The sequence below is a fragment of the Astyanax mexicanus genome, chromosome 8 (assembly GCF_023375975.1).
Source record: "Astyanax mexicanus isolate ESR-SI-001 chromosome 8, AstMex3_surface, whole genome shotgun sequence".
Classification (NCBI taxonomy): domain Eukaryota; kingdom Metazoa; phylum Chordata; class Actinopteri; order Characiformes; family Acestrorhamphidae; genus Astyanax; species Astyanax mexicanus.
In genome coordinates this window covers 23,834,954-23,860,148 of record NC_064415.1, presented here as the reverse complement: position 1 = coordinate 23,860,148, position 25,195 = coordinate 23,834,954, and the positions used below count along the sequence as shown (strand labels likewise).

Here is a 25,195-nt window from a genome sequence, read left to right as displayed (position 1 = left end):
CTGTAGCCCATTTCCTGCACACGGTAGCTCTGGATGTTTCTACATCAGACTCAGTCCACTGCTTCAGCAGGTCCCCCAAGGTCTGGAATCGACCCTTCTCCACAATCTTCCTTAGGGTCTGGTCACCTCTTCTCGTTGTGCAGCGTTTTCTGCCACACTTTTTCCTTCCCACAGACTTCCCACTGAGGTGCCTTGATAAAGCACTCTGGGAACAGCCTATTCGTTCAGAAATTTCTTTGTGTCTTACCCTCTTGCTTGAGAGTGTCAATGAGGGCTTTCTGGACAGCAGTCAGGTCGGCAGTCTTACCCATGATTGCGGTTTTGAGTAATTAACCAGGCTTTAAAAGCCTCAGAAAACTTTTGAAGGTGTTTAAGAGTTACTTTGTTGATTCAGATGATTAGGTTAATAGCATGTTTAGAGAACCTTTTCATGATATGCTAATTTTGTGAGATAGGAATTTTGGGTTTTCATGAGCTGTATGCCAAAATCATCAGTATTAAAACAATAAAAGACCTGAAATATTTCAGTTAGTGTGCAATGAATCTAAAATATATGAAAGTTAAATTTTTATCATTTCATTATGGAAAAGAATTAACTTTATAACAATATGCTAATATTTTGAGAAGAATCTGTATTTGCAGAAATTGCTAAAATAAAAAATGCAGAGCTTTTAGACCTTAAATAATGTAAAGAAGACAAGTTCATATTCATAAAGATTTAAGAGTTCAGAAGTCAGTAGTTGGACGGAACAACCCTGGTTTTTAATCGCAGTCCAGCTTGGTTTGATGGCTTGTGATTATCCATCTTCCTCTTGATTATATTCCAGAGGAATAAAAAAAAAAAATAAAAAAAAATCAAGAAACTCATATTTTTTAGGTGGTCTTTTACTTTCTAGAGCTGTAGTTGTGTAACAAAACAGTACCAGTTAAAAGTACCATCCCTGATGAGTACCAGTTTTATCATAACGGTTGATGGTATTTGCATGCCTACTTTAAATAATCTTAAATATAAAACATATTCTGGTTTAATATTTTTTTGTTTACTAATCAATTCAATGTTTTGGAAGACTTAAGTATTATCCATAAATTTAGAAATGTTAAAATAATGCTTAAAAACAGCTACAGTTGAGGTGTTTTTGACTGGTGATGTACCTTTTCCAGGTTTTCCACGAATAAAAAATATTGCAATATAATTGAAAGTTAACATTCACTTCCAAGTAATTTTTGTGCTTTTTATGTTTTTCTTAGATGTTGGGGTAGTTTTATGACCATGTCTGCAGTACTGTCTGTTAAATCGATGATTCTTTTAAATGGTTAAATAACAAGCCATGTTAAGTATTTTTTTTTAGTTATGAGACGTAAAAAGGCACAGTATTCTGATTTTGACAAAACAGATTAATTTAGTTTATAAAAACTGAAAGAAAAATAATTCCACTTCTATTTCAAACATGAATTTTTAACCACCTTGATCATCAAAGACAAGCTTTAGATCATGTGAGACTATTGAGTTGGATTTTTCAGCGAGGAATTCAGGTGCATTTGCTGCTTTGGGTCAAGCTGACAAGCTTGTTCTGAGTGTGCAAAAAAAACAACAACACATAAGGATTTTCTGAACATTCTCTTATTTTAAATAATCCATCTGAAAAGCAGTTCCAAACCAACACGTTTGTCCTAAGAAAGCACAAAACAACCTAATCGCAGGCATAAATACCACTTGGAAAACCCAGGTCTTTAAACCATTTAAATCAATGGGGGAGATGCATTGGCACATTGATATAAGCATTGACAGGCCAGGCAACAGGAGAAGACCATCCAGCTACGTAGCTTCACATCATGGCAACCTTGTATGAAACAAATCCCATATGTGACAAATGTTTCACCCATTTTGTGTGTGATATGTTTAGTTTTCATCCTATGTAGTTTGGAACAGCCTGGAGTGTTAAAAATGTCCTTGCAGAAGATACAGTATCTTTAAAGCACAAATATAATGGGACCGTTCAATGGAAGACTTTGTGTAAGCTTGTGGCAAGGCTATGATTAAAGACTCTGTTGCCTGTTTGGAAAGAACAGTAAAACTGCCACCCCAGTTTCAGATAGATGGTAAGAATCAGACTTTTAGGTTGTCTGCTCATTCAGTAACACTACTAGCCAGTCCTAATGTTTTTAACTGAAACTGGTCACTGAAAAGAAATAGAAACCAAAAAAGTTTAAAAAAGAAACATGAACTATGCCAACTAATAAAAGTGCAAAATGTTTAAAAGTGTAAAAATGTGCAACACTGGTTTAACCCTTTAAAGACTATTTAAATTGAATGTTGAAAAGGCCAATATTTGTGACACTTTGGTCACAAAAACATTGTTTTATATATACTACAAGGAAAGTCTATTAATCATTAAATCATGTAAAACCCAAATGGTAAGGCATTTTGCACTGAAATGTAGCAGGATTTGGATGTAGGTAAAAGACTGAAAGATGTGACATAAATGCAAACAGAACTAAAAATCCCACAGAGAGAAGGTCAGGTGACAAAGCTCAAAAGCTAATGCCAGCTTCGAAAAATACTCCAAACTAAATATAACTTCATTCATCTCAGCCATTTACTGAATGGCATCAAGCAAACAGTTCTCCCACTGACTCATTAAGGAGTCCAAAACAGCCTCCCCATTCAAGTTTGAACTGGCTCATAACTAACCCTTTGAAATGAACCAACTGTAACTCAGATTAAAGAATAAATGCATTCTTTTTCTGAGCATTTATTTGTGGACTTTTTTAACAAGTCCAATCCACTGTCCATATTTTCAAATCATTTCCACAGCATCCAGATGCGTAGTCATATTAGTTGTACTGGAACTTGAAGTGGAAGTTTCCTCCCTGAAAGGGATTGAAGCCAAAAGGCCACTCTCCTCCACCTCCTCCTCCTCCTTGCTGGTTCTCAGGGTCTAGGGGATCCTCACCTGAGTCAAATTTCTGACGCATTTCTGCAAAATAAAACAAAACAGCATTTAGTTATTGGCTGATTTAGAGAAAGTCCAAATTGGACCTTAATACTTATTGGGTAAATGTAGAAGTTCAACAACATAGCTGATGTTAGTTGGCTTTAATAAATTAGATCTTAAACAGAATTATGTTTTAGCTTACCTGGATCTGTAAGCACCTCCTTAGCAGAGGCAATGTCGATAAACCTCTTCTCTGCCTCCTTCTTTTCCGATTCCGACTGGAAGTTGTCTGGATGCCACTGTTGTGCCAGTTTCCTGTATGCTTTTATAATTTCCTGTTTGTTAGCGCTCCTAAAATAAATAAATGTAACAGAGGCATAAACAGGGTATCTGTAGGTATTGGGAAATTAAATGTAAGACTTTTTTATATCACTTAAAAACAAAATTAAAACAAATTTCACAATAACAAAATAATAAAAAACAAACAATACCAGTATTAAGTTTGCAGACATCAAAGTAAGCATATGATGAGTACAAATAAAAAGCTGTTAGGCTTCATTTATGATTGCCAGCCCAAATACAATGTTTTGGCATATCTAGAGGGTATCCAATTTGCTCTTGGGCAGCCAGAATACACATGGAATCGGATTTTTTAAAATTAGATCTAAAATCACATCTGTTTCAAAATTGGATTTGGTCAGATGTGTCTCAGTCTGGGCACTTAAATTGGATTTAAAATAGTCTTTTAAGTCACTTACAACCTATTTACCAACAACTTCATCGAATGCAGAGCGATGAAATTATGGGGATCCAACAGCATGACTATGTATTTACTGGTGCAGAATTGTGCACAAAAAAAAAGACCATAAATAAATAAATCAATAAATAACAAACAATAAATCAGTAAGTCAACTTACATTTAAAATTTGAAAACTGTGAAATACAAAATGCCAAAATAAAACCAAAATTTGAGTTTACTATCAGATACTTTATTTATCCCAAAGGAAATTTAGGAATAAAGCTACAGAGTGATAAGTGTAATTGCAAACAAGTAAAATAATACTGTCATTCATACCGACTCACTCCCAGGATTTTATAGTAGTCCCTCTTGCGCGAGAGCTTCAAGAGCTTCTGTGCACGGTCTAGACCTTCTCTAATCTCCTGGTTTTCCTGGTCGAACTCCCGCGCCTCCTGATAGTCCTCCACAGCTTAAAGATGGAGCGAGAAAGAGTAAAACAGAGAACACAAAGCACAGAGACCAAAAACAGGTTAGAACAGATGATGGGATAAGGCAAAATGCAGCCTCCTATAAGCAGATTTGGCATAACATAAGACATTCTACCTTTCTCGTAGTCCTGAAGTAGGATGTAGGCCTCGGCTCTGTCTCGGAGGATGTGGATATTCTGAGGGTCTCTCTGATGAGCCTCTGAACATGTGTCTAAAGCCTTCTCTGCCTCCTTAATCTGCATAGACCACAAGAATGCAGATGGAGACGAGATTAATAAGCACATAATAATTCTAAAATATGGATTGGCTATTAATATCAGGCAGAATTAAATTCAACACAGTTCAGTTATAAAAGTAACTTATTTTAATAGGTTCAAATAAAATAAAAAACTGGTTCTGTTACTTTTAAATAAGCAACAGCATGCCAATGTAGTTACGGATACCAATGCTGTGCCCACAGAAAACCATGCAGGTAGGATTGTGATGTACTGACACGCAAATCCAGTTTGATTACTTGCAAATAACAGTAACTCTAACACATCTAGTTTGAGAAACAAATATGATTTGCCTGCAGTCTGAACACAGCCTTAAAGCAGGCATCCCATAATTATGTGTAGGCAAATGCTTCCTATGTACACATAGGTGAATGAAAATTTAAATGTAGCTCACTTTTTTGTAGTGTAAACAAACTGTAAGGCATAATTTAACGATTTAATGGTTAGTGCTTAAAGGTATTTGGAAGTTTTGGAGAGGCACACTTAAAGACACTTTAACAGAGAGCATAACATAGCTAGCACATAATGTTTTAAATGATGCAATGTGTAAAAGCATGCCACTGCTGGATATGACATGACCCTGAATCAATATTAAGATTAACTGGACAAATTCTGTTAATTACAATAAACAAATGATTTTTGTAAGGAATAGTGGACAGCAGTTCCCTTTGACACATGCTACCTGAGTTGCTTAGATAGCTCCTCCATGTAGCATTCATGTCAAAATCTGGACAAGGTGGAATCACATGACTATACACGGAGCCAGGCCAATGAGTAAAACACTGTCTGATAATTAGTGTCTGAACCTGTAACTAAGGAGCCTTTATGATGAGCCACACACAGAATTACTGTAAACATTAACTTATGGATATGATCTAAACTGACTCAGGATTGGCTACAGTTGGTTTTCATCCAAAATGTGGACATACAGACGATATCTCTGTAATTTAGCTGATCATTAGAGTCAGTTACTGACACATATTTAATCTTTCTATCACTATCTGAGAGGAAGTATCAGCCAAAACAACAAGTACCAACCCTGCGGCAACATGAACAACAACCACAACAACACAACCAAAATGCTCCCACTGCCAAAAACAGAGCTATTTAGAACAGGCAATTTTTAGCTCTTCAACCTTGTTTGGATTTAATGTGTTTCATCACACTGATGTTCCACTTCAACAGCATCACGGCTGTGACAGCGAGCCTAACTGGGATATATACTGAAATATTTTTTGTTGTTGTTAATTAACTTTATTAATTTCAATAACAAATATCAAAAAATAAAATCATGATATAATTCAAAAAGCAAAATTAAACTACACAATTACACATTCACTCACAGTCATGCTATACTGCGAGACACTAGCCCTAGTATGCTGATTCACAGCAAGACAGTATAATATTTGAATCCTTGTGCAATTAAATTTTTTAGTTTTGTTTCTAGCAAAGTGCTGCTCATATTTTATTTTGGTTGCTCTAAACCCCCGGAATAACACAAGCAATAGAAAGTACATATCAGGCTGTAACTTATTTCAGATCAGCAATTCCAGAAAAGCTGGAGCGATTTCCTGGGCTTCCTTAATTTAATTACAAACTTAAAAGCATCATGTGCTCACATGCACTCTACTTTGTTTTCTATGATTTTATTACAGTCAAAAAGATGACATACCTTCACTAGAGAGAAGCAGATCCTTTCCTTTGCTTTGGTGGTGTAGAATGTAATTTTTGGCTCCGTTTTCATAACAGACTCATACTTGTCTATTGCTTCTTGATATCTGTTATATACATTTAGAAAAAACAACATTTTACAATTATTCCAAATTGAGCTGGTCTACACAGACATTCAATAATTCAATAATGGATATTAAGGATGTATAGTACATTTCTGCAAGAGTTTCTATAATACACTGCCTGGCCAGCGTCTGGGTTTAGCAACAGTATGTGCTGAAAGAATGAGGTCAGCTGAATATACTGAATAGGGACCAGGTTATACCATCAATGGATTTTTTCTACCCTGATAGCTCGGCCATATTCCAAGATGATAATGCCAGGATTCATGGGGCTGGAATTGTAAAAGAGTGGGGAGCAGGGAGCATGAGATCTTCATTTTCAGACATAGATCGGCCAACAAAGAGTCCAGAGCTTAACCCCATTGAGAATCTTTGGGATGTGCTGAAGAAGGGTTTGCACAGCGGTCAGACTCTACCATCATCAATGCAATCTTGGTGAAAAATGAATGCAACACTGGATTGAAATGTGAGTTGTGACATTGCAGAAGCTTGGTGAAACAATGCCACAGTGAATACGTGCCGCCATCAAAGCTCAAGGTGGTCCAACAAAATATTAGTGAGTGTGACCTTTTTTTTTGGTGGCCTTTATTTTTTTGGCCAGGCAGTGTAAATTACAAAAAAGTGATGTATTTATACCTATTTGGAAAGGGTTGTGTAGTTACACATTGCGATTCAGTTGGGAAGGCTGGTGCTTAGGTTTTTATTTAAAGGAGATTCTCCAATGATGAAACAGCTGATGACTGTTTCGCTTACCGCTGTTCTGAAATCAGCTCCTCAGCAGAGTCCATCTGTTTGCTGAGCTTCTTCACCTGCTTGTAGTGGGCAAAACACTCCTTATCGTCCTGATCCAGCTTCAAACACTCCCGGATCTCACTGGAGTTCAGAAAGGCAAGGGGAAAAAAATCATCTAAGTAAGTAAAGTAATTTAGTACTTAATTTTTACCTTAGGATACGCTTTTTAATAAGCATATAAAAAAGTAATTATTAAAAGTGTATTGTGTTCTTTCTCCTTCCCCACAGGATAACTTGTTTAGCAAACATGAATCATATAAACTATCAACCAATGAGAACCCTGGCCAGAGTGCTGGCAGAGGTGCCAACCTTTAACAAGCAGAAGCCAATCTGGCAGGGAGGACTGTCATTCCACCTCACACATGTTCACTGTGCTGTTTTAGCTTTGGTTGACGGTCTGTTTTTATCTTTGTTCAGCAATGTGTCTTGTTTTAGATAACTTACCTGCTGCTGGAGCCATTTTTTTTACTTGGTAATGCTGCAAGGTTTAAAGATAACTGTAAGGTTCTAGCAGACAGAGGGGCAAGGAAGTCAACAGAATTTTGACCATATGCTGAACACTACTAGAGGGTGTTTAGCAGGATTTAATGTAAAGATCTTAGATGCTGGTACTACTGCTACTGGGATATGTACTGTATCTGCTGATGTAAGAACAATAAATGGATTGGTACATCTAAAGTTTCTAGGTCTGGACTTTTTGACAATTAATTCCTTCTAATCAGAAGGAGTCAATCAGAACTCACATTCTTATTATATAATAACTTAGGTTACATTATTATTTTTTTGTTTAAAAAGTCATTACACCTGCTTTCTCAAACGTAAGTTTAAAAAAGCCTGCATATCTTGTGTTAGGATTGGTAAGCAATTCCTTTTACTTAGTTTGATTTAGTAATTTGATCACTAAGGATAATTATTTGTACCCACCTGTGGTTTTAGATGAGAAGGGAAGCATATTTCTGTTCTTTTTGAGGGACTAGAGAACACAGCAGTTTTTCTAGTGTGTATTTAGTTTTAAAAAACAGCTTAAATTCTTATGTCTGTTCCCTAGCCTTTTCTACTCTCTTCATTAACACAAACTTTAAATCAGTGTCACAGATCCCTTAGCACTCATACAATGGCTACTGATGTGACTTGTTTCCTGAGATTCTGTGTGTTTGTGTGTACCTGAGTGAGTCACGGTGTTCTCCCAGGTCGTAGAGCAGACGACTAAGCTTTAAAAAGGCAGCTCGATTGTCCGTCCTGAGCCGAGCTGCAGGCGTTAGATCTAATATGGCCTTTCTAGGCTCTCCGAGACGAATGTAACATTCAGCCCTCATCTCTCGAGACTCTGGATCCCAAGGGGAGAGCTAAACAGAGGGATGATAGATATTAAAAAAAAAATCAATATTACTTTTTAGTCTTTATTTATAGACATAACTGTTCAACAATTATATTACATTTAGCGATGCTTGATAAAATGACCAAAACTATTGTTTTACAATAGATATTGTGATTCTAGCAGTGCCAGATTTTAAAACATCTATCAAAATATTTATAGTAAAATTATTTGTAATCCACATCAGCATCAGCATCCAAATAAACAGACTAATTAATTATGCTCTTTGTACGAAAGTATGCATTTGGTCAGTTCTCTTTAATGGAACAATCAGAGTTAGTGTGTGAAATGGCTACAAGAGTCAAAATTCCAAACACTGGATAGAGTTTTCTGCCCCACCCACAAACGAGTTGCCAGATTGAGACACAGTGGCTCCTGCACTGTTTGCATGCTGTTATGTATACCTGGCAACCCTGACGTGGAAATGGGACTGGGGGAATGGTGGTGGGCAGAATCAGAGGCTACATCCCACAGAGATTTCCATTATGTACTGCACAGTTCAAATAAAATAATAATAAGTTTCTTTAGTATCCAACAACACATCCTGATCATGGTATGATTTGCTACAGAAAATATTATCCTTAATGGTCCTTTAACATCTGAGCTTCACCTCTGCCAACATTTAAAGTATGAACATCACTATCTACTGCTTAAACAGGACTTAAACAGTCCCAGACTTGCATTGCTGTAACTCACCTCTATAACATGGTCCAGCACCTGGATGGTGCTTGTGTAGTCTCCACGATGATGGGCCTTGTGTGCCTCCTCCTGAAGCTCCTCCAACTCTTCAGCTTTGTGGAGCTGATTACGTGCCTCCTCCTGGTCTGGGGAGCGCTGCAGCTATAGAGAGAAAGAAAGAGATATAACCATTATGGGGCAGAACAGGGCAGAACAGAATGTACAGCTGTACAGGCACATAAATCAGACTGAAGTTCCACAGACATATTGTTTCACTTTAAAAGATTAGATTCAAGTTAATTATGTTATAACTCACAACTGCCTCAAAGTCCTCTCTGGCCTCCTGTGTGTTTCCCTGCTTCAGGAGAATATTTCCTCTCTGTATCCGGGCCTGCAAATACACAAAGATACCATAAGATACGTCAGTATACCATCTTAACGTTAATTAGCTTGAGTAAAATATGGATTAGGAAGTAATTCACATGTCTGTGGCTGTTCTAGCTTATTTTATGAGGAATAGTAATATTATTAATATCAACAATAATAATAAAAGCAACATCAACATTTATAAGTGTACTTTTTATTTTTTAAAGTTTAATAAACTCACAGCCAGAAAGTCCGGTTTCAGCTGGATGGCTCGGGTCAGATCAGGCAGGGCAGATTTGGACTTCCCCATGGCCAGAAACACTGCTGCTCGCTTGTAGTAAGTCAGGTAGTTCTTCGAATCACCCTCTGTTTGTGGTTACAGAAGGTCTTATTAATAGGCAATACAGTTATTATCATGTTCATTACAATATCCCATGACTGTAACAAAGTATATTTAGTGATGTCATGTCACTGTGTGAAATGTCTTGAAGTTTTAGTTTTAAAATCTTTAGTTTAATGGCTTCTACTTCACACAATGTATTTTAATGCTATTTGTAATAGTTCTATTATTGTAAAGGTTCTTTCACTTTCTAAATGAGAGAAATGAAAATGAAATAACAGGTCAAATTCCTTTGGAGGAGAATGACAAAACACAGGAATGTAAGACAACAGTAACAGTAACAACTCAGCTCATACTTCTAAAACAAACATGGATGACTGGACCTTATGTAGTGTATTACATTAGTGTTGCATTAGCATATATACAAATGTCTCACCAACAGCAGAGTGATAATGGGACAGTGCCTCGGCCAGCTGTCCCGCTGCAAGCAGCTTGCGGCCCATTTCCAGATGCTGCTCTATCTCCACTGGGGAGGCACCCAAGACACCTAAACAGAAGTTAAGGTGATGATAGTCAATTATCAAACCATACAACAACAAGCAACAAAATTGTCTTATACCTGATGTGCTATACAAACACACACCTTAATAAATATACACTACTCTAATATCATGACATTAAAACTCCACACAGTTAATTAACAAAGCCAGAGTTGCCACTATAAGATGGCAATATGGTAAAAAAAACAAAAAAACAATAAATTATAGGCACATGCTATTTGCACCCGGGTGTACATAGCAGTGTGTGCTATTTGCACCCGGGTGTATGCAGCAGTGTGTGCTATTTGCACCCGGGTGTACGTAGCAGTGTGTGCTATTTGCACCCGGGTGTATGCAGCAGTGTGTGCTATTTGCACCCGGGTGTACGTAGCAGTGTGTGCTATTTGCACCCGGGTGTACATAGCAGTGTGTGCTATTTGCACCCGGGTGCAAATAGCACGTGCCACACAGCAAGGCTATTTTCACCCCTTAATTTAAAAAAAAGAAAGAGAACTCATCTGTGCAGGTTTATTTCCTTTATTCATGACTGGAATTTACTGTATTTATGTTCGTTTGGTAGCAAAAACTAAAATGCGGTGGAAAGCCTCCGTGTCGCGCCGCGCGCTCTCCCCGCACAGAGGAATCTCGCAGCGCAGAGCCGAAAGCTGTAACACTAGAACATTAATAATAAGCAGGTTAGAAACTTAGATAACTGACGGTGATCATGCAGGATCTGTTATGAGATCCTGAGATCACCGTCATTTATCTACGTTTCTAACTGACGGTATGTGCTCTTTTCCCTCCGTGCCCTGCGCTGCAGGCCAAGCAGTTACAATTAAAATCAAAATACTGCGGCTTTAATATGGTAATATTACGACTTTAATCTCGTTATATTAGACTTTATTCTCTAATTAAGAGTTGCCCTAAAACGCCACCGCAGAAGGCATGAACATCGCCGGAGACTGTGTTTATCCTGCCTGTGCATGCATGAACTAGAAATAAGAGTTGGCTTAATCGTTCGCTGGAATAAAAGAAATCGTTCGCACGGATTAGAGAAATTGTTGGCATGAACTGCTACATCGTTCGCTCGATTTAATTATTTTTTTTACCCACGGCCCCTCCCGGGCACTGTACTAGCCAGCAATAAGCTAGCTAGCTAGCTAAATTAATCAGAATAAGCAACAAAATACAAAACTTTTGACTTAATAACTAAGATAAGGTTAGATACAAGTTACCTAACTGCCTCAAACTTTAATTCAATCAAATAACTTAAACTGAGATCCACCAAAACACTAGCTTAGCTTATTCGTTTTCAGTCAACAGTGTTCGATAGATAATAATTCTCACACTCTGTCTTAAATATTTATCTTAAAATGTAGAGTTAAATTGAGTGATGGGCCTTTTATACATAAATAATAGCCAAATTCTGCTTACCATTTCCTATGGTCTCCGTTTCCCCATCTGTGAATTTGCGCCTTTTCGCTCCCTCGCATTCATTGGTAGACATGCGCAGATGAGTTCTCTTTCTTTTTTTTTTAATTAAGGGGTGAAAATAGCCTTGCTGTGTGGCACGTGCTATTTGCACCCGGGTGCAAATAGACACTCCGTAAATTATATGTATTGTGATATTTTGACATGCAGACCAAATAAATCAGTGCAGCAGATTCTTAAAAAAAACTGTGTCCCATATTAAGAACTGTGTGGATTTGTTACCTGTAACACCTGTACCAGTGGAATGAACAACTCTAACACATTATGTAAATCAAATTTACACAAATGTAAACTTGAAACAAACCTTAAACCAACACACAAAAGCATCGTTAGGTATAATGTCTGAAGTTGGTAAACAAGATTGTAACAAAGATTGACTAGTATCACTAATATCACAATGATGCACCCATGTGGGACTTCTGGGCCAATGCAGATATAAAAAAAAAAGTTATATTACCGGTACACATGTACATATCTGCCAATCTCAATGGCGATATACACATTTAAAACAAATTTTACATTTTTATTACCCGACACTGTCGATTTCAACCAACTGTATGCTAGCAGTAAAAAAATAAAGGCGACTCCTGAGAATTTTTTTGGTCAGTATCGACCAACTATAGTAGGCCAGCCAGCCTTTTCCAGCACACAATAAATACATCAGAAAGGTTTGAAATATTGGCCAAATCTAAGCATCTTGGCATTGGGCTTAAAAAAAAAAAGAAAGAAACAAAGAAAGAAAGAAAGAAAGAAATTATCAGCAGATACTGATATAATTTCAACTTTAGACACACTGGTGATGTCTTGAAAAAAGTTACTACTTTACTTAAGCAGAAAACAAAATATATCACGATATGATAACATATTGTCATGTTGTCCCTTTTCTGTCAGATAGCTAATAATTAACACAAGTAACAGGTTACCTCAGTGCCAGGCCTCAAACACTTGCAAATAACACCTGCCAGAAAGAGACTGAACCAACTTAATATATATTGCATTGTATTATTTATTTGTGGTGTGGTCAGCATTGCTTTAGTGTTTTTGGGCTTTTTCAGCATACAATAATTACAAAAGCAAAAAAAACAAACAATTATCAGCATATACAGATATAGTTCCAGTATCATCTAATGTCAACTTTAGACAAACTTCAGATATTTTGACTAATTTCAGCGCCAGGCCCCAAACACCTGGAAATAACATCTGTCAGAATTAGACTAAACCAGTTTAACTAACAGCTGACAACACATTAGCAATAATTGTAACTGAATAATTTTACACAAACGTCTAAAAGTTTGCAGACAAAGGTTGTATTAACAGACTTTCTATTACCAATTTATCAATTTCAGACACACTGAAGCTAGATATATTGATATCAAACGACTAAAGAGGGGAACAGAAAACCACGTTTTAACCTAGCTAGTTTAAATAACTTACCTATGTTTTTCTCTATTCGTTTAACACACTGACACAGTTAGCTAGCTAGCTAGGTAAACCAAGCGATAAAAATAAAAAGCATATTTTAATGCTTAACAGCGGAGTGCGGACTGACAGCTGTGATCAGTAATCTAATCTGAGCTTTCATAACTTCTTGGCATTCAACACGTTTCCTCCGTCACTCGACTCCACTAACGAGCTAGGTTAACGTTATTACAGTCTGTGAGGATATGCCACACCTCATATACCACGTAGATAACCTACAACTGTTTTGATTTTGATTTATTATGGTTTAGTTAGTTTATTCCGGATGACAACTTTTCTGCCGGGGGTGTTCTGTCGAGTCGCGCTACCCATCGATACGTGGTTCCTGAAGGTACTGCGCATGCGCTGACCTAAACTTTTTAATTACTTATCGTGTTTTTTTTATGTAATACATCTGTTTTTAGTTTTTTTTCGCATTAAACAACATGGACTCACAGTCATTGCACAAAGATGTAAATGGACAATATAAATAATTATTACAACAATTATTATTTACAAAAATACAAACGCAGTTTGTAATGACCTCTATTTGCCATAACTTTGCCATGATATGGTTTATGCTATCTAAATATACTAACCTACATCTACTGGGACTTCTGCTGGAAACATGCCCTAATAAAGTGCTCATTTCTATTTTTACATTTAAATATACACTATGGTAGCACGGTTTAACAGGGTAGCACAACTCGACAGAACACCGGCTGTGCACAGGGCAGAGTGTGGGAATCTGTAGCCTGTTCAGGTAGCCAGTTTATCTGTGTCATTCCCCTGAATGGAGCCTGAAGTGCAGTGATGTTTCCGATGTAACGTTAGTTATCTGTGTAGAAGTAGGTTAAATAGTTAGTTAATTAAGTTAATTAAGAGCAGTAGACACTCCTACCGTCCAGCTGGAGGTCCAGGACCACACAGAGCAGAGACAGAGAGGACACCAGGCTGCTCACACCTCTCCGCCGCCCAGACTCCATCATTTCAGCTGTCACACCTCCGTCTTATATCCTTCCACTCATCCACGCAGACAGCAAGCAGGTTCCTACACCAGAAACCGCGGCATTTAACCACACCGTCTCAACAGGCTACCATAACACCAGAGACATTTCAACTGTGCGGCTCACAAATAATTCCGTCTGCCTCACCGCAGCCCATGAACTCAGGTTCCGACACGCTCTCTCACACAGTGCAGTCTGTCTCTAGCAGCTGTTTCTAAAGGGGTTACTGGGCTTTAGCTGACCGGGCTATGGTCATAAATGACACCAGGGACTGTCAACTTTGTGTTTCGTGCTTCCTTTGAAGCTTTTTGGGCGTAGAATTCAAATCGCCCTACATTTCAGCGCGGTGACTGGCTGCTCAGACCCAGCCAACATCCGCGTTCGCAGTGGCGCTTGCCGACCAACGTGGTCTGCTCCCATTGGCTGAATTATTTTAACAACCGCGAGAGGACACGCCCATGTCCTATTAAGGAAGGCCACGGCATCTTCTGTAGCAGCCTGGTTATTCCTGGCTCTGAGCGCAGGCGTAAGTCGGTACTTAGTCCTATACTGTAAACCAAAACTCAAGTAAAAGCATTGTTACTTAAGTCAGTGAAATAAAGTTTGGCTAAGCAACTTTAGTTGTTAGAGAATAAGTGGAACTTTTAAAATACACACTGCAGCTATTCCACAAAGCAACTAAATGTAAAAACAGTACAGGTGCTTTCAACAATGGTGTAACATACATAGGCCCGAAAGCGTTTCCTTAATATAATAAATAGTTCTCTTGATTTACCAACCTGTTTCTTTACAAAAAAAAAAGTGTGTTGACAGATAACGTTTTTTAGAAAAGTTGCTGGGGGTGAAGAGGAAAATCACTTTTTTCAAATATATATTGTTTTTAATTATGTAACATAGATAAAAGTTTCAAGATTACCCCCACGCAAAAAAGTATTCCTTAGTTCCCATAACGTTATATTATAGTTCTGGGAACGTTTTCTGGAATGTTCAACCAATATGAATTTGTTCAGTTTTTGTAAGGTTACAGGAAACGTTCCCAGAACGTTGCCTTAACCTAACTTGCAATTCCTAGAACATTGTTTAGGAACGTATTCATAAACCATGCGGGCAGGGGATACTCCAGGACCTTGCCAGATAAACAGTGATAATATTACAGGTCAGGCTGTTAATGAAAAATCACCCATTGCTCACTTTATATTCATTTTATTGAACACTTGAGTTATAGTAACCACAGGCCAACATCATGAACAAACACACAACAGTATGTATTTTGACCTTAATTTATGCAAATGTGCTTCAATATCACAATCGACAGCAATTATTCATATACCCTGTGGAAAACAGTTCTTATAAAACCCTTATAAAACCATCAATAATCATTTACATAGTGTAATTGAGTGTACCAAAATTGTTAAATCTTTATAAAAGTTTCAGTATTTAAAAGGAATCTTCTGTACAACAGATTTAAAGGCTATGGTATAATATGTCTAAATTTGGTCTGTGTGATTAGATCTGTCTAAAAGTCTAGTTAAAATAAAATATTTACATATGTGCACTGAGAAGGAATGAACATAGAGTATAAATCAACAGACAAGTGGGCTTTGATCAGACGTAGGCGTTCTTGTCGTAAGTGCTTGCTGCGTCTCTTCGTGATGCAGCTCCTGAGTATACTGTTCCTCTGGAGGGTTGGTAGGGGTAAGCACTGAAAAAAAGAACATTTACAATATAATTGTGTGTGTATGCGCAAGCTGCCAACTCTCACACACTGGCCATGAGGCTCATGCAACTGGCTCTAATCTCATGCTCTCATGCCAAATAAATGACCAGGAATGGCAGCCTCCTGAAGGAGTAAAGGCCTGAAGGAGTGAAAGCAAGCACCGGTACCCACCTGCTAAGACTATTTTTGGCAGGACCTGAATCCCACTCCAAGAAAATTGTACAATTTAGCATCCATAGAGTGTATGTTTTGTGTGAAGCTGGGAGAAAGAGAGAAAGAAAAAGAGATACTCACGACTTGCTGTCCTCTGTACTAGATTTGCAGGCAAACACTAGGCACACTCCACCACAGATGGCAAGAGTTCCAGAACACCATCCAATGTAGAGACCCTCTCCTAACTCATACCTGCAGCACATCCACAAACACATTCACACATATATACACACACTAAATGATATATGCAGATAAGGTGTGATATAAGTACTTTCCTGTAATCAAAAGTACACTTTTAATAATTGTGGCCTAATAGGTATAATATTGGCCTTTACAGGGTCAGATGTCAGATGTGTTCACTCTGAAGTACAAAGGCTTTCCTAACAGCAAGTGGTACAATTTTGTATCATTTAACCAGCCAAAAGGCACATTTGGTATTCTGGATCACTGTACTAATAAACAATATATATATATATATATATATATATATATATATATATATATATATATATATATATATATATATATATTTTTTTTTTTTTTTTTTTCAAGTTTTTCACGTTCTTGACACAAGTTCAGTTGATGATAATCTTTATAATCTTTATAAACTTTACTGGTACAAAAACATGGGTACAAAAAATACTTTTACTGAAAGGTACTCTGTTGTACCTCAATTTAAGGAACAGCCCTAGCGACAAGCTTTATACTGTACAGACCTGTAATTATTTTTCTTAGTCTGTACAATCATGCAGCCATCCACACTATAATACAAATCTACCTGTCTTTGTACCTGACTTTATGTATAAGCAATAACACTTTTGGTTCAATAAAGTACCATTTTTGTATAGAAACTGTAAGTGAGAAAAAAACTTTAAAATTAATTAATAAACATCCTTAAAGCAAAAAGTGAAATTTGGTATTTCTTGCTCCTGGGCTCCCCTAAAGCCAGTAAGTGTAAAAGCCACTGCTAACTCACATAGCATGCTCCATTGACACGTGTATCCGTAACTCAACTGAGAACCAGAAGGTTTGTCCGTGAGTTTCATGTTGGCCCAATTTATTAATTTTTTAAGAGTGGTTGCGTTGTACACTGCACATGATGCCTAAATGGGACCCATGTTAAGGTGGGCTGTGATAAAAGGGCCCACTCATCACAAAAAAATAGTAGCACCCAGACGGGCATGTCAGATTGCTATTCGAAAGGAACATAAATGTTACCAGTAACATTAAATTATTAAAAAATTGATATGGACAATATTTATAGCGAAAGTAATGCTTAACGCATGTTTAAACATAAAATGCTTGACATGTCGCATTAAGCAGGGGTTGGCAATTAAGTTTGGCTGAGGGCCACATTTTCCTGTTTTAGAAAATGAAGTGTAATAGGATGGAGCGCTACAGACTATTTGGGTTGTTGAACCCAATTTCAGAACAGTTGATCTCAAAACAGGTGAACCCAAGAAGAAAGAAAAAAACAAACACATCGCTCCTCATGCGGGATCGAACCCGTGTCGTCAGGGTCATGGTCCTATGCAGTACCACCGCTCCAGCTAGTGAATTGGGCCACAGCTGGGAAAAAATGCCCTTATAAGGAGACAGGGAGCCCAACAAATGGGCTGAAAAACAAGAACGGGCGGAAACTAAAGTCACGCTGAGCGTGACAGTGAGACAGGAGAAATGTACAGAAAAGCTTGCCAGAGAAGCATTTTATTTATTTATTTTTCATTATTGTTTATTATAGTTCAAGCAATCTTACAGGCCAGATGTTTCATGCCTGGCCGCTTATTGCCGACCCCTGTTGTAGAGGTTTCAAACAGTGTCCTGCAATAATCCATTCCATGTACTTTAAAAATTACATTTGAGGTGGAGTGTTGATAGCACATCCAATACCATGCCAAACATTTTCAGTCCAGGATAGGTCTGGCAATGCAGCTGGCCATGACTCAGCATCTCAATGGTTTCAGTGCAAGCTCTTGAGATGGCAACAATATGTGGATGAGCATTGTCCTGTTGGAATAGTGCACTGAAGTGTGCTCTCAGAAAAGGCTGGACTATTTGTTGCTGACTCATATTAATATAATATTAGGCTGTAAATATGTCCTGTAAATATGATCAAAGGTCTATTGATCCTGGCAACGACCACGCACAGATTCATGGCCCATATCAGCCTAAAGTTTGATCATTTATTGTGCTTTCCTAATAACACTGCAATCAATCACTGCTACTATTTTTCTCCACAATCCTTGCTACACTCCAAATACAATTTCAGTGTAGTTCTGTGGACTCTAGAGGGCAACATAATCTCATATCATGAACAGAAGCCATTCACTTACTTTGTCCCTGGGTAGATTGGGTTGAAAAATTCCTGAGTGATGTTAAATGCATACCATGACACTGAGATCATGGTGCACAAGCCTTTAGGGAAAACAAAACATAAACATTACCCATTATTAACTATAAACTGAATAATGCATGATACATGCCAGCTTGAAGAAGTGCATTTTGAGCGTAAAGTCATTTTACCTTGTAGGATGAAGAAGACGCCCCCTGTGGCTGCGATTTTGCCCTTCAGCTCATAGTTTTCTCCTCCTGCTTTACAGCACTGTATGCCTATAAGAGCAGCCACAAGCCCAAAGGTCCCCAGCACTACAGAGGCAATCATAAGGGCCCTAGAAGCCTGGAGATATCCTTCAGATCACAATTAACAGAAACATGTTATTCTTATTTGTATGTGGTTTTATTCTTTTTTTACTTTTAATTATGTCGCTGCCCTTTATTTTTTTCAGTACAGGCCTGGTATGATGAAGAACACTAACTGAGAATCTTACTTTTCTGATTAGACTGCATTAATCATAAACATGAGAAAGATAAAGAATCTGGATAAAGATATTAAGACTTACAAATTAATAAAAGAGATTAACAGAATATTCAGTATCTAAAATGTTTTGACCGAAGAATAGTGTTCAGTCAAATAAGTGAAAAGACTGAACAATTTATACAGAACAATTACATTTTTGATAATGTGATCAAATCACAACTACTCTGGCGTCAGGTGCTCCTTGTAAGCACTGTAAACATGTCGGCTGTGTGGTTGCACTTTAAAGTATCAGATATTGACCCAAGAGTGGCCGTTGGTAGACATTGCCCCGCTTAATTGCCAATAGTTTTATTATTCACTTGAAATCAACACATCTCATATCCATTAGGTTAATTAGTTTGTTCAATAGTTTAAAAAAGTGCCAAAATTAATGAAAACGTTTGAAAATTTGGCCTTTGGCCATTTTGTTCAGTTTTTGCTTTGGCAAAGAATTCAGAAACAATATCCATCAAAATATGTTATTGAAGATAGAAAATCATGTTCAATACTATGCTATATTGAAGGAGTGATCTTGCACTTTTCAACCAAATATCTAAATTCTGCACATATAGCATACTATCAGTCACCACATATATTTTCAAAATATTTTCCCTACTTTAAAAAGCTGAACAGAAGACCTGATGGTTCAAAACACACTCAATCATAATAGAACTCAATATGCCGACATGTTTAAAGCCATAATAATAATACTAATAATATAACTTAATAAACAGATGTGTTTAAAGCTTAGAGAGTTTGTGTGTAGTTTTTAAAAATATTTGTATTTCTAATGTTTGTCTTTGTGTGGTTTGAATTAAATTAATTAATGGTACAAGTTATTGCTTAAAAAAACAAAACAAAAAAAATACAGAAGAAGTAAACACTCACATAACTACAAATAGAATTATACAAAAAACAAAGTCAGCAAATATCTGGGCTCTGAATCAATGTTAAAATGATGTTCATGTATATAATTTTAACATTGATTCAATAGTGAGTTTTTAGTAAGATGATCAGGATTAATGAAGGACCTACCAGACAGTGCGAGAAGGGAGGGAAACTCGCGGCAGTTGTGAACTCCAGTGGAATCAGTGGCACAAGACATCCACAGATTTTCATATAAAGTCGAAGTGGTGATCACATTCCCGTCCACAGTGGAGGTTTTCCAGTAGCGGTTCGGTATGGCGACTCCAACCATCACCCAGCTGGCAAATCCCAGCATTAGTGCTACAACCTCAACAATCGGATCCATTGCTGCCTTTCTAAGTGAACAAATGTATTCCTCTGTTTTCTGTTCTTTTCTTCTCACTTGTTCTCACTGTTTCAGTTATGTTCAGTAATGTCCAGTTCTCAGGGATCTGTATAGGCTATATCACAATGGTCACCGTACCAGTCCATGTGAAGTGAGCGTGCTCCTGTGGGAAATCATTAGAGGAGATGCTGAGTTTAAAGTGAACAGATAAATGATTTATGATCTCACTTTGCCCTCCCCATTTTAAGAGAGCTCTCTACTCTGCTGTGCTTTTCACACCCTGAAACTAGGCAGGTGGTTATCAGGAGGCCGCGCAGGCGTCATCAAAGTCCAACGATCGACCCATGACCTTGAGTGCACAGTCACTGCTCTGTGATGGTCTGAGAAACTCAAACGTGCTTTTGTTTTTTTTCTCAAGGACAACTTTTTTTGTTTAAAACTAAGTGAATTGTATGATTCTAAAACAGATACAACATAAAAGATACTCGACCTGTCATGTATCCCAAAGATACATGATTCAAAATACATGAATACACATACAATTCTAATAGAACACTGATACAGCAAGCTTCAGGGTCTCTAATTTCCATTCAGGGATTAATAAAGTGTTATCTTGTCAAATCTTATCATATACCATCTTATCTTATCTCATTTTATCTTAATCCCTGTAATGTTCCACTGACTGTACTAAGAAGAATTGCATCGCTGATATTGCTCTAACTTTGAAGAAGGGTGCAGGATAATGCTCTTGAGAGCTGTTAATCACTGAGTAACTCAAGTCATATTTGTGTACAATCTTGTAATATTACTCTGCTACATCAGTCTACATGTTTCTTTTTCACTTTTAGTAAAGTTCTATATCTCTCAGTTTGCCCAGAATATAAGCACAAATTACACTTCCCACTATAGTGAGAGCCTAGGACCAAGAACTGCAAGAAAATCTTCCTTATTTATTTTATTGGAATATTTCTAATATTTTAGTGTTTAATTTTATACACAGCTTTGGAAAAAAATAAGAGACCACTTAAAATGTATGAGTTTTTGTTTTATTTTACCAAATTAAAAACCTTTATAATATAATCAAGAGGAAGATAGATGATCACAAGCCATAAAACCAAGCTGGACTGCTTGAATTTTTGCACCAGGAGTGGCATGAAGTTATCCAAAAGCAGTGTGTAAGATTGGTGGAGGAGAACATGCCAAGATGCATGAAAACTGTGATTAAAAACAAACCATGGTTATTCCACCAAATATTGATTTCTGAACTTTTAAAACTTTATAAATATGAAATTGTTTTCTTTGCATTATTTGAGGTCTGAAAGCGCTTTTCTTAATTGGAATTTGGAAGAAATGTTGTCCGTAGTTTACAGAAAAAACATAAACCTATAAATAGCAAAACCAGAGAAACTAATTCAAAAACTGAAGTGGTCTCTTATTTTTATCCAGAGCTGTATAGGGCTAGTTATTTGTAAAAATAAAAAATATTAAATAATAATAATAATAATAATAATAAAATAAAAATCAATGTCTATGAGATCTGAACTCCATGTTGATAAGTATATAATGAGTGAATTGACTTGATTTGATGCAGTTATTACTGCCGTCAGTGAAGAGTAATTAGCCTATTAACTGACAACAGTAACTCTATTGAATAATTATATGATTTGCTGATTGTGTTTTGTTACATGCTTATTCATTAATTAAATTATACTTGTAGATTATATGTATACTTGTAGGACCAGCAGACTGAGGGACAGCTCCATTCACCAGGCTGTGAGGATGCTTAACTTTCTACCTGCTTTACAGACGCCAACCTTCCCCCCTTTCTCCTATCATCACAGTACTGAAATCAACACAGTACCTGCACTACTGCCTATACTTGCACTGTCATACCTACTTTAACTCTCTATAAAACTGTGAACATTTAAAGAACTGTATGCACTAGTGTGCTTTACCTTCCTTAAGCTTTTATTCCCCTATATTTGCACTACTGTTTATACAGGTTTTGTTTATACTGATACTGTCATTCCCTCTTTAATCCCATACATCACTACTGCACTATTGCCTTGTGTCTCTTGTCTCATGTATGTCTATATCTGTGAACCTGTTGTTTTGTACATTTACTGACTCTCTTTTTTATATTTAAAATATCATTTTGCTGTACTTGTTGTAATTTTGGGAAGGAGAGTAACTTAATTTCAAACCTCTGTATGTCCTGTACATATGCAGTATTGACAATAAAACTACTTGACTTGAGAACTCTGCTCAAGGACAAGCTGAAAAGAATTGATCATCTCAAAAAGTTGATGTTTAATCAAGAATGACACACCCAAGTTAACTGAACAATCAGCTCTGACCTTTTAAGCAAACCTTAGGAATATCAGAGGCTTTTTACCATTCTTCCCTTTCTTAAGAATACTGAGTCGTATTCACTAAACATTACTAAAAACTATTTTCATCCAAAACCGACTTTCACCAGTGTGTGTCTTATTTGGAATTTGTTAAAACTATAAGGGTAACGGGATTTATAAGCTCTGCAGTTTAAAAACACATCTAGACAAAATGAATCTGACCTTTTTCAAGAACAAATTTAAGAAAAGTAAAGTAAAGAACCATGTTGAAGTTGAAGTGCAATGGTCATGTTTATGATGGGCATCTTTACAAGTTTTTTATGGTTCTGTTTGAGGACAGTAATGTTTTTAACACCATGGATGTCCAATAAATTTTAACATGCTGACTTTACAGGGATATTCCCCCCTCTGCGTGTTAACAAGGTCACATAAAGATAACATAAACATCAGGCAATCATATTTAATAATAATATAAGATATAAGAAAATTGTTTAACTCTTGCCATTTGGAGAGAGTCTATATATAAACTAGACAGACAAAGTTCAGTCTATAAACAGAGCGATGGGTCTCATGAAAAAAAGCTACCGGGCACCTACTCCTAATACACCTTTACCTTAGTTAATTAGTAACGAAAATCTGCAGCAATAAAAGAACAGTACTAATGGCAACCATAATCTCTGTTGTAAAATGAGCAACATACCAAAATGAGCTCATATACACATTGAGATCAAACATACTGAGATCAATGATGTGAGAAAACAGCTCAGATCCCCATATCACTGTTGGCTGGACTGTTGACCATGAGTTGGTGGTTAGGCATGCAACTGAAAAAGCCATTTATTTTCCTCAAGGCCCAAATAGTTTCAGTTCAGAGTGACTGAAACTGAGGCAAATCACACTTTAACTACTAGCAGATACCAAACAAGCTATCAGATTCATATTTTGAACTTCTAAGGCCTAACCCAATATCTCATACCTTAAACAAAATAAACATAAATGAAGTCTGGCTATAGATTAGATGTTTTTAAAAATACAGTACCACATGGACGGAGGCCAGGGACATATTAAAGATGTAAAAACAAGGTTGGTACTGTGCTGAGTTGGACAGAAAACTTAAAAAAACACGGTTATGGCTGAATGCTAAATACACTAAACATATGTATTCACATATTTTGATACAGTTAAAAAATAACTTTTTATTTATTTATTTTTATTTTTTTAAATTTAACTTCATAAGACACTTGGAATAAATTGGATGAAATCTGCTGACATAACCATATTCCTTTAACAAAACAACAAAATGGCATCGTGAAAAAAATCACATGCCTGAGTTCAAAACAGCAGCTGTGATTTATCAGTCTACTCATGCTTTAAACCTCTCACAAATACAACTATCTTACTGCTGGAACTCTATTTTTCCCCCTATAAATGCATTTGTTCAACAAACTGCTATGGTTAGGAACATGAATACAGAACGTCATTTACACTCACTCTGCAAACAAATTTTTTTAACAAGCATAGTATTGCTTCATTTTTACTAATAAAGCTAACAAGTTCTATTTAATATTTATATTAACACTCTCTCCAATGAGTGGTTATACTGCTTTACAGTACTGCTACCCTTCTGTTAATTTCTATTTTTAATTTACTTCTACATATACTGATTATTTGATAAGTCAAAAAACCCAAAACGACATAGGCAGAAATATGACACAGACATACTCATACCTGCATGTGACAAATGGGCCCTTCCAATCACATATGAACTACTTTTTCCTTGTCATTATTTTTGTAATTTATATTATTTTAAGTGATCCTATGAATGAAGCATATATAACTGATTTCTTAAAGGGAGAAAATGCTGATATATAATTATTTGTGGGAAGGGGAGCAAAAATACTTTAAACACATTGAAAGTCTTTAAAAGAGTAGTTTGATTTTGGGGTTTTCCTAATTACTCCAGGTGGCACAATGGATAGGGTTTTGGGTTCAATTCCCCAACTGGGTGGAGTTTACATGTTTACATGTTACTGTCCAAAAACATGGAATTTAGGTAAACTGGATGTAAGTATGTATGTATGTACAGTTGTGGTCAAAAGTTTACATACACTTGTAAAAAAACATAATGTTATGGCTGTCTTGAGTTTTCAATAAGTTCTACAACTCTTATTTTCTGTGATAGAGTGATCGGAACACATACATGTTTGTCACAAAAAACAGTCATAAAATTTGGTTCTTTCATAAATTTATTATGGGTCTGCTGAAAATGTCACCAAATCTGCTGGGTCAAAAATATACATACAGCAACAAAATTTGTCAATTTTGGTGATGTAGCGAGTTGTGTCAATCAAATTAGCTTCATGTCATGGCCTCTTCACTTCTTGTAAGTGATTCTGATTGACTACAGCTGTTGACTTCTCATGAGCCCATTTAAATAGGGCTCATTTGACCCAGTGATTAGACTCAGCTACAAAAGCTACAATGGGAAAGTCAAAGGAACTCAGTGTGGATCTGAAAAAGCGAATTAT

General features: G+C 36.7%; 2 protein-coding genes across 2 annotated transcripts; both read right to left on the bottom strand.

Moving 5' to 3' along the window:
- Positions 1 to 1,603: 1,603 nt before the first annotated feature.
- dnajc3b (DnaJ (Hsp40) homolog, subfamily C, member 3b) lies at positions 1,604 to 14,665 on the bottom strand. The gene is made up of 13 exons (XM_007248038.4): positions 14,425 to 14,665; positions 14,172 to 14,321; positions 10,219 to 10,329; positions 9,684 to 9,808; positions 9,393 to 9,467; positions 9,095 to 9,238; positions 8,188 to 8,369; positions 6,985 to 7,104; positions 6,111 to 6,216; positions 4,279 to 4,399; positions 4,012 to 4,144; positions 3,139 to 3,287; positions 1,604 to 2,978 (listed from the first exon to the last, which is right to left on the bottom strand). Exons 2-13 carry the CDS (start codon positions 14,257 to 14,259, stop codon positions 2,836 to 2,838), a joined length of 1,497 nt encoding a protein of 498 aa, XP_007248100.3. The 5' UTR covers positions 14,260 to 14,321; positions 14,425 to 14,665; the 3' UTR covers positions 1,604 to 2,835.
- A 799-nt stretch (positions 14,666 to 15,464) lies between these two features.
- Positions 15,465 to 20,518, bottom strand: cldn15a (claudin 15a). Its single transcript, XM_007248034.4, has 5 exons — positions 20,100 to 20,518; positions 18,731 to 18,895; positions 18,541 to 18,622; positions 16,289 to 16,399; positions 15,465 to 15,979 (listed from the first exon to the last, which is right to left on the bottom strand). Exons 1-5 carry the CDS (start codon positions 20,314 to 20,316, stop codon positions 15,883 to 15,885), a joined length of 672 nt encoding a protein of 223 aa, XP_007248096.1. The 5' UTR covers positions 20,317 to 20,518; the 3' UTR covers positions 15,465 to 15,882.
- Positions 20,519 to 25,195: the final 4,677 nt, after the last annotated feature.